The sequence below is a fragment of the Leptonychotes weddellii genome, chromosome X (assembly GCF_054177405.1).
Source record: "Leptonychotes weddellii isolate Sample4059 chromosome X, ASM5417740v2, whole genome shotgun sequence".
Classification (NCBI taxonomy): domain Eukaryota; kingdom Metazoa; phylum Chordata; class Mammalia; order Carnivora; family Phocidae; genus Leptonychotes; species Leptonychotes weddellii.
In genome coordinates, this window is record NC_138385.1 from 91,093,910 (window position 1) to 91,110,640 (window position 16,731).

General features: G+C 34.6%; 1 protein-coding gene across 1 annotated transcript in view; it reads right to left on the reverse strand.

Moving 5' to 3' along the window:
* Nucleotides 1-16,731, reverse strand: part of CNKSR2 (connector enhancer of kinase suppressor of Ras 2) — a 269,030-nt gene that overhangs the window by 188,767 nt on the left and 63,532 nt on the right. The window contains exon 3 of the mRNA XM_081807972.1: nt 9,262-9,464. Within this exon, the coding sequence (XP_081664098.1) occupies nt 9,262-9,464 (203 nt within the window). The remainder of the gene's footprint in view (nt 1-9,261; nt 9,465-16,731) is intronic.

A 16,731-nucleotide genomic window follows, 5' to 3' on the forward strand; every position in this document is an offset into this window, starting at 1 on the left:
TCAGAGAGTTGTTGCTATTCCTTTCTTCGATCTCCCGTTGAGTCTGTAGGTGTTCAGAATGGTTTGATCCCTATCCAGCTGAATTCCTGAGAGGAGACGAAATCCAGGTCTCCTACTCCTCCGCCATCTTGCTCCGCCCCCCTTCATTTGTATTTTATTCCATATTTTTAATACTTAAGTCTTTCCACATCTAGCAATCATTTTTTGTCTATATTTTCTCACGGGTTTATTTTCCACTTAAATAAAAGATATACTTAAAATTTTTTAGTAAACAACAGGTAGTGTTCTATCAGTATTTTCCAAAGGTTTTACCAGGTGTCCCGATACTATTTATTAAATGACCCTTTTTTTCTCCAGTGTTTTTAACGTATTGTTTTCTAAATAATTCTATATGCCATAGCCTATTATAGGCTGTCTTCCACTAACCTACATTCCAAAACTCAGTGTATTTATCACCATAATTTACCAAAACAGACATTAAGAATTCAAATAAAGTTAATTGGAAAAAATATGTAATTAATTAATCTACGTTCTCATTTTTAAAAAGTTAACCTCTTTGTGAGGAACCAGCTTTAAAAAATCTATTCTTATGGAAGTTTTCTAAAACTGGATTGTAGAGATGTTGCATAGGTGTATCTAAATTTACTAAAACTCATTAAACTGTACACCTAAAATTGGTGAATTTTATAGAATGTAAATTAGGCCTCAATAAAACTATTTTTAAAAAAGATGTAAAATATAAACACTTCTAAGACAAATCGTTTTTAAAAAGAAACTAAAGGCCATTTTTGCTGCATTGAAGCATAAAAATTGGCATTTTAATTAAGAATTCAACATGCTTCTGGCAAGAGTAGAAAGAGTTTAGGTTCCTAGGTTTGAAAAGGTCAAAGTCTGTTAATAAAATCTAAAAACTTCATTCAAAAGTAATAAGACAAAATATAGCATTATTTTTCCCATAAATTTGATCTTCAGAATATATAAAAGGAAAAATCTATTTGATGACTGAATGCCTATAGCAAACTGAATTCTAAGGCATGTTTTCCACTTTCCTGACCATTCATATTTCAAGTAAGACAAGTTTCTAGCTCAAGATTAAATGTCAAGAAAACTGGGGGGAAAACTCTAAACATACATCAAAGAAAACACTAATTTTTCTCTTGTAGTGAATTCCCCTAAAGTTTTTATTTTAAAGGCAGATCATGTATAACCATACTAAAGAACACTTATCCTGAAGATATTAATGTTTGGTATGATTATTTTGGCTATACACATATGTAAATAAATGAAGACCAACAGACAGGGTTCCAATCTTTGTGAGTTACCAAAGATGATTACTCAATCATGACTTAATGATCATCTAGATAAAGAAACAGATCTCTGTAGAGTGCATGAGCACAACCAGTTCATAAACAAAACAAAAAAAAGAGAAGGCTACTTACAAAAAAGAACACAGTGACTCCAAGTAAAGGAAATTAAATTCATGGCAGGAAAGCTTTCTGATGCCAGCAAGTTTAAAAAAAAAATCCTTGGCTCATCAATAAACGGCCATTACAGGAACTATCCTATTTAGATCTTAAAAATTAAGCAACTGTTCCTCTTAAATCACCATATGGATAATAAAGTGCTTATAACTCTTTAGAGTGCAAAGGTTTATGACCCTATAAGAAAGTATTCTTTTGTATGTTCTTTTCAAACAAAACTATTACATTTATGGAAATGTTATTAATGGTTCAGAAATGCTAAACAAATTAGAAGCCAATAAGGAAAGCTAAAAAGCTAAGAAGTTAATAAGGATATCTGGAATGCCTTACTATTTCTCAGGTTGGCACTGCTGAGCCTGAGCGCAGTCCATGCACAGTGGCAGTTCTAACATTAGTGCTTATCTCTGCAACAAGAGGTGCCAAGTGAGAGCAGTGAGCATGTGAGAGGAAAGAAGACCAAGCAACAATGGACAACAGTATCTGGTAGCATCTGAGGTAGGTTGGTTTTTGCAATTTTTTTCCTGGTATACAATTAGTTTTTGTCCTATAGTTTACCATCATGGAAGAAGAAATCAGTTCAACCATTTTTTTGGATAAGGCAAAAGATTTCAAAGAAAATATTTTCGCCTTGTCACTTTACTCTTGTGCCTTAAACATTTAAAAGGTTTTCAATGACATAAAAAGATATCTCCTTGATCTCTTCAAAACAGAACAGCCTTGAAAGGTATTTTAGAAATAATTAGAATTAGGTGTTAATGCTAAAAAATGAGAGGAAATAATGAACTTTCACTATAAGTAACAAAATTAACTTTTTCTATAAATAATACTTATGAACATTGTTAATGATGTTACCATACAACGTGATATATACAGTGATCTGTAAACCTCCAAGTATAGATTGACTTGGCAAAGCCATATAAAACCGCAGGAAAGATGAGGTGTGAAGAACAGCAGGATGTAGGTTAAAAATAGACAAGTAAACCATGCATTGAAAATAAACAGTAAAGCTACCAAATGTAATTCATCTCTGAAGCTTTTCCTCTGGGAAAGTCTGCTACTTCATTCAAGTAAATATTTAAAATGGAGAACAAAAAAGCAATTTTGTTACCCTTAGATTTTGTATGACTTAAGAAATGTAAAGAGCTGTTTTTTTTTTATTATGTTCAGTTAGCCATCATATAGTACGTCATTAGTTTTTGATGTGTTCAACGATTCATTAGTTGTGTATACCAACCTGTGCTCATCACATCACATGCCCTCCTTAATACCCATCACCTGGCTGCCCCAAACCCCCACCCCCTCCCTTCTCTCAGTTTGTTTCCTGGAGTCCAGAGTCTCTCATGGTTGGTCTCCCTCTCTGATTTCTTCCCCTTCAGTTTTCCCTCCCTTCCCCTATGGTCCTCTGTGCTATTCCTTATGTTCCACATATGAGTGTCAGATGCCCCTCAACAGATGACTGGTTTTTGAAAATGAATTTTATTTGAATGAAAGCTCCACTGAAATTGAAGGTTTTGTGAATTGTAAACATTTCCCCCCTAACTTTTAAGTCTCAAACATTCAAAAGGTTGGGGCGCCTGGGTGGCTCAGTTGGTTAAGCGACTGCCTTCGGCTCAGGTCATGATCCTGGAGTCCTGGGATCGGGTCCGCATCAGGCTCCCTGCTCAGCGGGGAGTCTGCTTCTCTCTCTGACCCTACCCCCTCTCATGTGCTCTCTCTCCCTCTCTCTCATTCTCGCTCTCTCAAATAAATAAAATCTTTAAAAAAACATTCAAAAGGTTTTTACTTTTTTTTTGAGAGAGGGAGAGAGAGCACGTGCGTGCGAGCAGGGGTGGTGGCAGAGGGAGAGAGGGAAAGAGAGAGAATCTTAATTAGGCCTCATGCCCAGAGCAGAGTCCCATGCAGGGCTCAATCTCAACCCTGAAGTAATCACCAGAGCCGAAATCAAGAGTCAGATGCTTAACTGACTGAGCCACCCAGGAGCCCCAAAAGGTTTTCAATGATATTAAAAGATATCTCATTGATGCCTTCAAAGTAGAATGCTAACTACATTTTCTATAAAGAAAAATTCTATACAGTGATTTTTAAGTATCCAGGCCAAAACCAGAAAAGTGACACTCTTGTTTAGCACTTGAAGAGAAATACCAAAATGAAAATAAATGTTTATATATGCTGCATTCCTAAGAATAAGTTCCTCAAAATATTTAATTATTAGTCAACATTTGAAAGGAGATGTAGCATGCTAGACAAACGACTTTAGGCAAGTTACTTACTGTTTCATATGTAAAATGGGGATGATACCTGCTTTATGAGAATTTAGTGAGTTGATACATATGAAGCATCTAGTTCAGTATCTACAACTAAATTAAAGGTTTTCACCTATTCTTTCTTTTCCTTTCTTCCCTTTCAAGTGACATAAAATAAAAATTGCAATAAACCCATATCATATTGCTATGCATACAAGTTCTCCCCAAAATGCAATAGAAAATTTAATGCCAAAATATTTATCACTGTTTCTTTAAATTAAAATAAATCTACACCTACAGATCAAAATATTAAGAATTTTTGGTCAATGTCATTTCTATGGAACTTTTATAATTAAGTACCTAAGTTCTTCAAAACAAACAAAAATAAACAAGACAGGACACATTCTTACCTTTTATAATGAAAGCATAAAGAGATTAGTTTTCCTCTTACACTGTTGGTGGGAATGCAAGTGGGTACAGCCACTTCAGAAAACAGTGTGGAGGTTCCTCAAAAATTTAAAAATAGAGCTACCCTATGACCCAGCAATTGCACTCCTGGGTATTTACTACAAAGACACAGATGTAGTGAAAAGAAGGGCCATATGCATCCCAATGTTCATAGCAGCAATGTCCGCAATAGCCAAACTGTGCAAAGAGCCGAGATGCCCTTCAACAGACGAATGGATAAAGATGTGGTCCATATATACAATGGAGTATTACTCAGCCATCAGAAAGGATGAATACCCAACTTTTACATCAACATGGATGGGACTGGAGGAGATTATGCTAAGTGAAATAAGTCAAGCAGAGAAAGTCAATTATTATATGGTTTCACTTATTTGTGGAACATAAGGAATAGCATGGAGGACATTAGGAGAAGGAAGGGAAAAATGAATGGGAGGGAAATCGGAGGGAGAGATGAACCATGAGAGACTATGGACTCTGAGAAACAGACAGGGTTTTAGAGTGGAGGGGGGAGGGGGATTGGTAGCCTGGTGATGGGTATTAAGGAGGGCACATACTGCATGGAGCACTGGGTGTTATATGAAAACAGTGGATCGTGGATCACTACATCAAAAACTAATGATGTATTGTATGGTGACTAACATAACATAATAAAATTTAAAAAATAAAGAGATTAGTTTTGTTCTAGAACTTAAAAAAACTAAATTTATTTAGAGAAGAGGTAGAGAGTTAAATAATGATTCTACAAGTAACTAACAAATGTTGTTAGTGTTCATCCTTTGATATTATTTAGAAGGAAATAAGTTGGATATATTCCTCATATGGCTTTGGTGAACAAGGTCAATTAATTATAGAGTATTAGTGCTTAGAAGAGAACTTCAAATTCTGCAGGTTTTACATCCTATTCTAAAAAGAAAATAAAAACAAAAGTTAAGGTTCAAGATTACCCAGGACTAAGAGGCAGAGCTGAAATTCAACTCTTTCTCAGCCTTCTGCTCCTTTGCACTATTTCATGATGCATTTTGGCCAGGATTCACAATAATGACCATGGAGAACACTGCTCTTTTGGCTATTCTAACAATGATTAATGTGTTTTGTTTTCTGTGTAGCTTGTAGGACACAATGAAACAAGAGGACATATGAAGTGTTGTCTTGTGTTCTTGTTGCTACCTAGAAAACATTTTTTTCTTTGAAAAGAATAAAAATATAACTTAAATACACACCCACTAATAATCTCTGATAAAAGTCTGGGTTACTGTCAGGAAAACAAACAGCCTAAACATTTTACCTTGCATAGTTACAGAAAAAGTCCTATTATATTTAAATTGATTTCAGGACCTTCGGAAATTTATATTAGCCAAGGAACAGTTAAGATATTCATATAATCCGTGGCAGAGGAGGAAGCAAAGTTAAACTCCCAAATATAGAAGTAGTATTCATCATTAACCTCTCTTCTTTCCTATCACCACTAAAAGATTAAGAATCTATGAAAAAGGAAAGTTAACATTACACAAACTGTTCTGAACTACAAACAATTTCAGAAAAAAATTTCTTCAAAGAGGAATTCTCACTTACCTTTAATTCATAACCAACTCATGCATTCCAGTTTTCATGACTTCTAAATAAAATCACTAACCTGTTCCTAGTACGGTCACATATATCCTGATTCCCTCATTCACTACACACTTGCAGTCCTCAACCTACCTAATCACTCAGCAGCATTTGATCCTACTCACCACTTCCTTTCCCCCCTAAAACTCTTTACTCCCATCTTAAATGTTCTCAGAAAAAAAGGTAATTATATGAGGTGATGGATGTATTAGCTAACCTTACTGTGGTAATCATTTCACAATATATATGTGTATCAAATCATCATGCTGTACACCTTAAACTTACATAGTTATTTGTCAATTACAGCTCAATAAAGTTGGAAAAAATAAAATACTCAAATCTCAAAAAAAAAAAAAACCAAAAACAACCCAACAACCCACAAACAAACAAAAACCTCTTTACTACCTTTGCTTCCATGACACCACTCTCATCTAATTCTCTCCTACCTCTTTGGTTATGCCTTCTCATTTTTTTTTCCACAAGCAGCACTTCTACTCATCCTTCAGTTGTTGGTGGTTCACAGAGCTCACTCCTTATCCCAGTTCTCTTCATTTACTCAAAAATACTTATTGAGCACCCACTACAGGCCAGGAACTCTTCTAGATAATTGTGGCAGCAGTGAACAAATCAGATGAATATCCCTGCTCTCTTGAAGCATACATCATATAATCAGACAAAAAAATAATACATAAGTAAATGATATAGTGTTAGAAAGGTATAAGTCGTATAGAAGACAAACAGAGCAGAATAAAAGGAATCCATTCTAAAACTCTCCTTAGACCACCATATTAATACATCCATGACTTTATCACCTATATTTTAACTATTCCCAAATCTCTATCGGTCATATATTTTTTCTGAGCAGCAATACTCTAAAGACCTTTTCATAATTTATCATGCCTCACACTCAACTCAACATTCATCTTCCACCATAACTTATTCCTGTTTTGATAATGGCAATAACCATCCACTGGGCCAGCCAAGTCAAATACCTAGATGCCTCCTGTAGTCTATAGATCTTACCTGTTCCAGAATCTTATTTATCTGCATAAATATCTCTAACATTCTTCTATTCTCACTTCTGCTCCTCTAATTAAAAACCTCAGTAAATAGGAGGATCAACTCTGTTGTCTGATGCCTGGGCTGAATCATAGTTCCACTGTTTACTTACCATTTGGTTTTGAATTTAACCTCTGTAAGTGCTAGTTTTCCTATCTGTAAAATGAAGACAACACTCCTAGGTTTGCTTTGATTAAATGAGTGTGGCTGGAAGTATTAGCATCAAAATCATCAACAGTAGCAGCAGCATGATTAATTCCTAAAATAGCCTCTTAAGTTAGTTTTCCTTCTTCCATCCTTACCCTTCTTTAATTTTTCCCAACACTACAGCCCTAGTAACCATCAAGATCCACAGGCCTAAACACAATGACCCTACTAAACAGGTTCCAAAGGCCTTTGGCGTAAGTCCAAATGCCTTAGCATGTAAGAAAATTCTTTTCTCCTTCTTTCCTTTTTAAAACTTAAGCTTGCTAAAGTATCATCATTATAGGCAAGCCAGCCTGGAGCTGAACTTTTCTGTGAAAGATCTTCAAAATATAAACTTCAGTTTCTTTTTTCAATTTACAGTTTCAGCAGATGATTTTAAAGTTATCACAAAGTTGTCTTTTTTTTTCCTTCTAAGTACATATTTCATTTTTATGGTCAAAATATTAAATGGCCTTTGATTTAATCCATCACCATGGTATGATGGAATACAAAATAAGCATTGTGAAAACCTTTGCAGCAATGGAAGCCAAACAGATGATTTAAATTATTTCCTTCAGGCTTTTTATCACATTTTCTCTTCCTATGAAACAAACACAAAACACCATTGATTGACTTCATGGATTGTTATGCGGCTGTTTGTGTATGTTTTTGTATGTGTGTGTATACTCATATGTGTTTGTAGGTGAACTGGCACTTACTAAAAGCATCTTCTTAGATGATAAAAAAAATGTCACCATAAAAAATTATGTAATACAATAAAATGTCAGAAACTATCATAGTGTTCTAGAAGCTATTTATATGATTTTGTAAAAAGCCATATCTGCCACTAAAAAGTAAAAACATTCTATTATTCATTTATTTGACAAGTACTAGTGTAAAAAGAACATAAAATGAAATTTACTAAATACAATTATTGAGGTAAAGCAAATTCACAATTATAGAGCAGGTCATAGTGTAAGAGGATAAACTAAAATGGAGTATGTGTTCTTTAAGCTTTATAATTACTGAGAAGCCTTCTGAAACAAATATATTACATTACTTAAGGACTAAGCCATATTTTAAATATATTTTACTTATTGACCATTATGAAACTTGCAGAATTTATATATTTAAAGTGCAACTACTTTAAACATTGATAAAAGTAGTTTAGACAATTATGAGAATTAAATTTTAATAATGTCATAATGCAAAAGAAATATGCTGTCTACCAATTAATTATCAAAAAGCTAATAACCCAGGGCTTAGTATTAAGATTTGGATTTAGTATCATCATATTATATGTTATTATTAATATACATAAATTTAGATAATATGAAGTTAAATTATCTTAACTTTTACCTTAAAAATACAAATATTTTATTTTTAAGGCCTCAGATTTTTAAAAAGCCAAAATATTATATATAATGTATATCTCACTGACATCTACTCAAGAAAGAATTCTGGTAAAATTGTTTATTACCAGAGTTTCTTATGAGAATAAAATGTATTCTAAAATTTGGTTATTTAACCACCATAACATAGTACATATCCCTTATAAAAAAATTCTAAAAATGAAAGTAAAGAGCTTAATTTTTTTAAAAAATTGTAATTTGTTTTACCATTACAATGTTTAATCACATCTTTTAATATTTTTTTCATTTTATATCATGAAAACTTTTGTTATCTTATGTGTTCCTAGACAAATAAAAATTAACTAGAAAAAATCTAAAACTATGTTTATGATATTCAAGATTGTGCAATGTGAGTAATAATAAAGAATGAATTTAGCAAGGTAAGGAGACATGCACTACATACTATTAAAGTGTCAGTGTCTAATTAGCCATTGAAAACAGTAAATAGAATCCTAATGCTCACACCCTTAAATATGACCAATTAATACAATGAATAAAGAAAATTAGGAGATAAAACAGTACTATCAATCTTGTTATGACAGCCAAAAATGACTTTGCTTGTAAAGCAGTTAAGGTATTCTGAAATTGTCAGGGACTAATTATTAATTGGCTACTTAGATATAAAAATTTACAAATGATTAATGTCTATTTGATGATACCCCTATATTGTGATGAATCATAATTAGACATTTGTAACTTGATATTCCTCTACCTGTCCAATTCTTTCACAAGAACACATGAAATACTGTTATATTCAAGATAGTGTCGAGGAGGATTACTTATGAAACATGTGGAAGATTTTACCTGTCCAACCAGGCAAGCAGACTCTTGGCTGCTCCTATCAGATCCACAACCGAAGTCAGAAAGTCATTTGGCAATTTTCGGCTGGTTCTCCCATCATAATGGCCACTCCTTCTCCTCCCTGTTATAAAATTCTGTAGATTTTTGGCAGATGCATTCAGCTTGTGAGAAAGGGTTTTTAGATTTTCTGTTTCCAAGCCATAATTCTGAATTATAAAAAGAGAGAAAACAAATATACTTGAAGTCAATATTATATTCATTCACTAAAATATTTACTAAGTATGTTACTATGTACAGGCAACAGAATTAGTACTAAGTTACAAATGACTAAGATAGGATTCCTGGCCTAGCAGAGCCCACAGTCAAGTGAGGATCTGGGCAAATGTAAGATAAACAAATTACAATAAAATGTGTTAAATGCTAATATGAGCATGAAAAGATGAGGGCATTATATCTTGGAAATATACCACGCAAGAAATAAAGATTATTAGAACTCATAAGTGTTTTTTTAAACCCAAACTTATGTTCATTTACTTGTGAAAATCATTTTTATCAGTAATTATTTTTTTATTAAAAGATTTTATTTATTTGAGAGAGAGAGGGTGCATGCAAGTGTGAGCTAGGGGTGGGGCAGAGGGAGAGGGAGAAGCAGGCTCCAGGGAGCCCGACACGAGGGCTCAATCCCAGGACTCCGATTGGGATCATGACCCCAGCTGAAGGCAGACATTAACTGGCTGAGCTACCCAGGCACCCCAGTAATTATTTTTTAGTATCTATTCTATTAGCATATGCATAGTCATGAATGTAGATGCTATGAAAAATTCTGCTTTCCCAAAGTGAGCAAAGAAAGCACGAGCTAACGATAAAATGAAAAAGAAACAAGGGTGCCTGGGTGGCTCAGTTGGTTGAGCAACTGCCTTCGGCTCAAGTCATGATCCTGGAGTCCTGGGATCGAGTCCCGCATCGGGCTCCCTGCTCCGTGAGGAGCCTGCTTCTCCCTCTAACCCTCCCCCCTCTCATGTACTTTCTCGCTCTCTCAAATAAATAAATAAATCTTAAAAAAAAAAAAAGAAAAAGAAACAAATCATATGCAATATAGCTTTATTCTGTGTCCTCTCCATAATGACTCACGTAAGAACTTCTTCTATAATATGGTACCAGAAAAAAACTCTAATTTCTCAGTGGAACCAATACACTTTTTCCTTTTTATAATACAAATTATGAAACTGAACTTATTTTTATTTTTTGTCATGGCTGCACTAGCTCACAGTCAATTATGAAGCACATGGAAAACAATCATACTGGCTTTTTGCTAAGTTTGTTTTCTTATATTTCCTTGGTCTCATTTTTGAATTTGCAGTAATATTTACTATTTCATCTTAAATATTGTGTCTATAAATTAATGTAGAAAGAAGTTATATGAATCAATATAAATAGCTTTAAAAAAAAAACACACACACACATTCAATACAAAACACTCTAAGATCTCCACAAATAAACTTTAGGGACAGATTTCATAAGTTACAATTAAATTTTAAAAGAGCTAATTGTGAGTTGTAAAACACCTCCAAGAAAGGCTGGTTAACCTGCTCAAAAGATGACTTTCATCAAACTACTTAGCAGCATGTGTGTTATCATCATGTGTAAAATTAAAAGTATTATTACCTTATAGAAAAATCATAAAACCCAAAGAATTTTAGATAGTTTCTGAAGCCCAAATGAATTCTAAGTTTGATTTATCCTCCTTTTAGAGTTGAGGACAATGAGGCACAGGGAGATTTTCTCTGTGCTTACAGAGCTTAGAGTAGACAGAGTTCAGAATGGGATTACAAGTCACAAGGCCATATGTAAGGGGATATTTAAGCAAAATGGTAGATAAAATACTAGGGGTATGAAAAAGGGAAGCAAATGGCACAATATATTTAGCTGTATTAAGTCAACAACCACTGGGTAACTATGAAATTTAAGTTTATTTCTTCTATGGTAATTTAAGAAAAGAAACTTGGAGGAGAAAAAAAAAAGGACTAGAGGAGGGTTTGGACACATAAACATTAAAAACCAAGTATATATAAATAAATACCAAAGTTATGTATGTTACCACTGAAGGTCTCATAGTGATAAAAGTCTGAATGTTCTTTGCTAAAAATTTACATTTTTTATTAAAGAACATTCCTTTTGGAGCCATGGATCTCTTTTTTTAAAGAAACATAGTATATTAAATATTCAGTACTAAATTTGAATGGCAATATTCTCTTAAGTCAAAACGTTTTGTTTGCACAAATAAAACAACATTCTATTCAGATTCTCTTGCATCTGAGCATGGATTATCTGTGAAACATTTGGGAGATTTTATCCAGCTTGTCAGTATATTAAGAGGGAAATCCTTTTGAGGCGCCTGGGTGGCTCAGTCATTAAGTGTCTGCCTCTGCCTTCGGCTCAGGTCATGATTCCAGGGTCCTGGGATTGAGCCCTGCATTGGGCTCCCTGCTCTGCGGGGAGCCTGCTTCTCCCTCTCCCACTCCCCTTGCTTGTGTTCCCTCTCTCACTGTGTCTCTCTCTGTCAAATAAATAAATAAAATATTTAAAAAAAGAAGGAAATCTTTTTATAAGTTTATTAAAGATATTCTCTAATGACTAGATAAGAACAATTTATAATTATATCAACTTATTTTTTAATTTGGCTTGAAACAACAGAAATTTTTTCTCATACTTTGGAGATCAGAAATCCAAAATCACTACCACTGGGCTAAAATCACAGTGTTGGCAGGTCCATGCTTCGTCCGAAGGCTCTGATCCCTGCCTCAAGAAGAATCTGGTGGCTGTTGACATTCCTTGATTTGTGGCCATTGTAACCCCTGCCTCTGCCTCTGAGGTCACATGGCCATCTCTTCGGTGTGTACCAAATCCCCCTCTGCCTCTCCCTCATGAGGACATTTGTGATTGGAGTTGGGGCCCACCTGGATAATCAAAAATAATCTCCCCCTGCAAAGATCTTTAATCACATCTGAATATGCACTTCACTCACTCGCTGGAGGAAGGGAAAGGCCTTCTCCAAGGTCAGGAACATGTGCTGGTCCCCTCCAAAGTTCATTCTCAACTGCCCTTTGGAGACTATATGAACTAAATTTTTTAAAAAGATTTTATTTATTTATTTGACAGAGAGAGAGCACAAGCTGGTGGAATAGCAGGCAGAGGGAGAGGGAGAAGCAGGCTCCCCACTGAGCAAGGAGCCCGATGTGGGATTCGATCCCAGGACCCTGGGATCATGACCTGAGCTGAAGGCAGTTGCTTAACCAACTGAGCCACCCAGGTGACCCTGTATGAACTAAATTTCAATGACACATCTGAAGTGCTTTCCCGAAAGTATTTTCAGAAGTTTTCCCCTGTGTTAAAGCATCTTCCCTGAAGTATAGAAGTATTCTCATTTTTAATTTTTGTGTATTAATGATTTTCATGAGGAAACATTTGTTTATAAACATAATAATTTCTTAGAGAAGCTCAAATGATAATAGTTCATTAGAGAGGAAACTAATCAATCAACCTGTAATGTAACTTTCACTCTATAGCCATTAGTTGCCATACAACATTAATTTCTCTTTATATATAACACTAGCATCTCAATATTTTCTTAGAAAAGGTCAGAATAATTTAAAAAGAATAATACACATCTTATAAATAAAAATATGAAGGCAAAGTAAAAATACTTTGAAGCCTTCAAAATTTAAGATAATACTAAAATTATTTTTTAAAATACAACTCAAGAATTAGGGAATAAAAAAATCTTGTGGAAAAAACCTTTGGAAGGATACCCTGAGAGAACTTCTCCTAACGTGGAAACCTACTAAAGAAATACCCTACATGGACCAGAGATGAAAAATGAGGACAGTGGAATGCAGTGGGCAAGAAGAGACAAAAGATATGTAGTAGAGGATGGAGAGGGAAATTCTTAAAACTAATTCTAGTTAAACCAATAAAAATAAATAAAACTAGTTAAACCAATAACTCAAAAGCATTTTTAAGAAAATTTTCTAAGACCATGGGGCGCCTGGGTGGCTCAGTCAGTTAAGTGTCCGACTCTCGATCTCAGGTCAGGTCTTGATCTCAGGGTTTTGAGTTCAAGCCCCAAGTTGGGGCTTAACTTAATAAAAAGAAAGAAAATTCTGTAAGACTATAAAAATAGGTTAGAAGCTCATCTGTATACAAGTGTCTATGTGGTACTATTTTAACACAAGGGATAGATTAGTTGATCTCAAGTTAATTTTTATCATCAAAGTTCTCAATTCTAAGTAGCTCAAAATCAGTTACTGACAACACATAGATCTTATTTCCTTCATGAAAGCAGATGGTGTGCTGTGTCTCACTAAGTCACCAGTAAATCATGCTCCCATGCCTACTACATCAAGAAGTGACAAGTGAATGATGCACCCCTTTGCTTTCGTCCAGAAGTATGCAGACAGTAAGTACTGACTCAAATTTTATTTTTTAAAAGTTTTTATTTAAATTCCAGTTAGTTAACATACAGTGTTATATTAGTTTCAGGCATACAGTATAGTGATTCAACAGTTCCATACATCACCCTGTGCTCATCACAACAAGTGCACTCCTTAATCCCCATCACCTATTTCACCCATCCTCCCACCCACCACCCCTCTGGTAACCATCAGTTTGTTCTCTACAGTTAAGAGTCTTTTTTGATTTGTCTCTCCTCTCTCTTATTTTTGTCCCTTTGATTGTTTTGCTTCTTAAATTCCACATATGAGTGAAATCATATGGTATTTTTCTTTCTCTGACTTATTCCACTTAGCATAATACACTCTAGTTCATCCACATAGTTGGGAATGGAAAGATTTCATTCTTTTCCTTATTTTTATTATTTTTATTTAAATTCAATTAGCCAACATATAGTACATCATTAGTTTCAGATGTAGAATGTAATAATTCATCAGTTGCATATAACACCCAGTGCTCACATCACATGCCCTCCTTAATGCCCATCACCCAATTTCCCCAACCTCCCCCACCTCCCCTCCAGCAACCCTCAGTTTGTTTCCTATAGTTAAGAGTCTCTTGATTCCATTCTTCTTGATGGCTGAGTTAATATTTCTTTGTATATACACAGCACTTCTGTATCCATTCACCAGTCGATGGACAATTGGGCTCTTTCCATAATTTGGCTATTTAGATAATGCTGATCTAAACATCAGTGTGCACGAATCCCTTTGAATTAGTATTTTTGTATTCTTTGGGTAAATACCTAGTAATGCGATTGCTGGATCATAGAGTAGTTCTATTTTTAACTTATTGAGAAACCTTTACACTGTTTTCCAGAGTGGCTGCCCAGTTTGCATTCCCACCAACAGTGCAGGTTTCCCTTTTCTCCACATCCTTGCCAACACTTCTTGTTTCCCGTGTCATTGATTTTTGCCATTCTGACATGTGTGAGGTGGTATCTCATTGTAGTTTTGATTTGCATTTCCCTGATGATCAGTGATGTTGAGCATTTTTTCATGTGTCTGTTGGCCATCTGGATGTCTTCTTCGGAAAAATGTCTCTTCATGTCTTCTGCCCATTTTTAATTGGATTATTTGTTTTTTGAGTGTTGAGTTTTGTAAGTTCTTTATATATTTTGGATACTAACCCTTTGTCAGATATGTCATTTGCAATTATTTCCTCATTCTGTAGGTTGCCTTTTAGTTTTGTTGATTGTATCCTTTACTGTGCAGAAGCTTTTTATCTTGCTGAAATCCCAATAGTTTATTTTTCGTTTTCTTTCCCTTACCTCAGGAGACATACCTCTAAAGAAGTTGCTATGGCTGATGTCAAAGAGGTTACTACCTATGTTGTCCTCTAGGTTTTTTATGGTTTCAGGTCTCATATTTGGGTATTTAATCCATTTTGAGTTTATTTGTGTGTAGGGTCTCAGAAAGTGGTCCAGTTTCATTCTTTTGCTGTTCAGTTTTCCCAACACTATTTGTTGAAGAGACTTTTTTCCCATTGGATATTCTTTTCCTGCTTTATCAAAGACTGATGGACCATACAGTTGTGGGTTTACTTCTGGGTTTTTTATTCTGTTCCATTGATCTATATGTCTGTTTTTGTGCCAGTACCATACTGTCTTGATGACTACAGCTTCGTAATATAACTTAAAGTCTGGAATTGAGACGCCTCCAGCATTGCTTTTCTTTTTCAGGATAGCTCTGGTTATTCGGGGTCTTTCTGGTTCCATACATATTTTAGGATTGTTTGTTCCAGTTCCGTGAAAAATGCTGGTGGTATTTTGATAGGAATTGCATTAAATGTGTAGATTGCTTTGAGTAGTATAGACATTTTAACAATATTTGTTCTTCTGATCCATGAGCATGGAATATCTATTTGTGTCATCTTCAGTTTCTTTCATGAGTGTTTTACAATTTTCAGAGTACAGATCTTTTACCTCTTTGGATAGTTTTATTCCTAGTATCTTATTGTTTTTGGTGCGATTGTAAATGAGATAGACTCCTTAATTTCTCTTTCTGTTGCTTCATTATTGGTGTATATAAATGCAACAGATTTCTATACATTGATTTTGTACCCTGTGACTTTACTGAATTCCTCTATCAGTTCTAGCAGTTTTTTGGGGGTCTCTCGGGTTTTCCACAGAGAGTATCATGTCATCGGCAAATAGTGAAAATTTGACTTCTTCCTTGCCAATTTGGATGCTTTTTATTTCTTAATGTTGCCTGACTGCTGTGGCTAGGACTTCCAGTACTATGTTAAATTACAGTGATGAGAGTGGGCATCCCTGTCTTGTTTCTGACTGAATAGGAAAAGCTCTCAGTTTTTCCCTATTGAGGATGATGTTAGCTATGGATTTTTCATAGATGGCCTTTATTATGTTGAGGTATGTTCCCTCTAAACCTACTTTGTTGAGAATTTTTATCATGAATGGATATCGTACTTTGTCAAATTCTTTTTCTGCATCTATTGAAATGATCATTTGGTTCTTATCCTTTCTTCTGTTAATGTGATGTATCACATTGATTGATTTGTGAATATTCAACCACCCTGGCAACCCAGGAATAACTCCCATTTGATCATGGTGAATGATTTTTTTTTAATGTAGTTTTATTCAGGTTTCTAGTATTTTGTTGAGGACTTTTGCATCTATGTTTGTCAGAGGTAATTCTCTTTTTTAGTGGAATCCTTATCTGGTTTTGGTATTAGGTAAGGCTGTCCTCATAGAATGAATCTGGAAGTTTTTCTTCCTTTTCTATTTTTTGGAGTAGTTTCAGAAGAATAGCTATTAACTTTTCTTTAAGTGGTAGAATTCCCCTGTGAAGCCATCTGGTCCTGGACTTTTGTTTGTTGGGAGATTTCTGAGTAGTGATTCAATCCCTTTCTGGTTATCGGTCTCTTCAAGTTTTCTATTTCTTCCTGTTTCAGTATTGGTACTTTAAAATTTTTTTTTTTAATTTATTTTTTGACAGAGAGAGA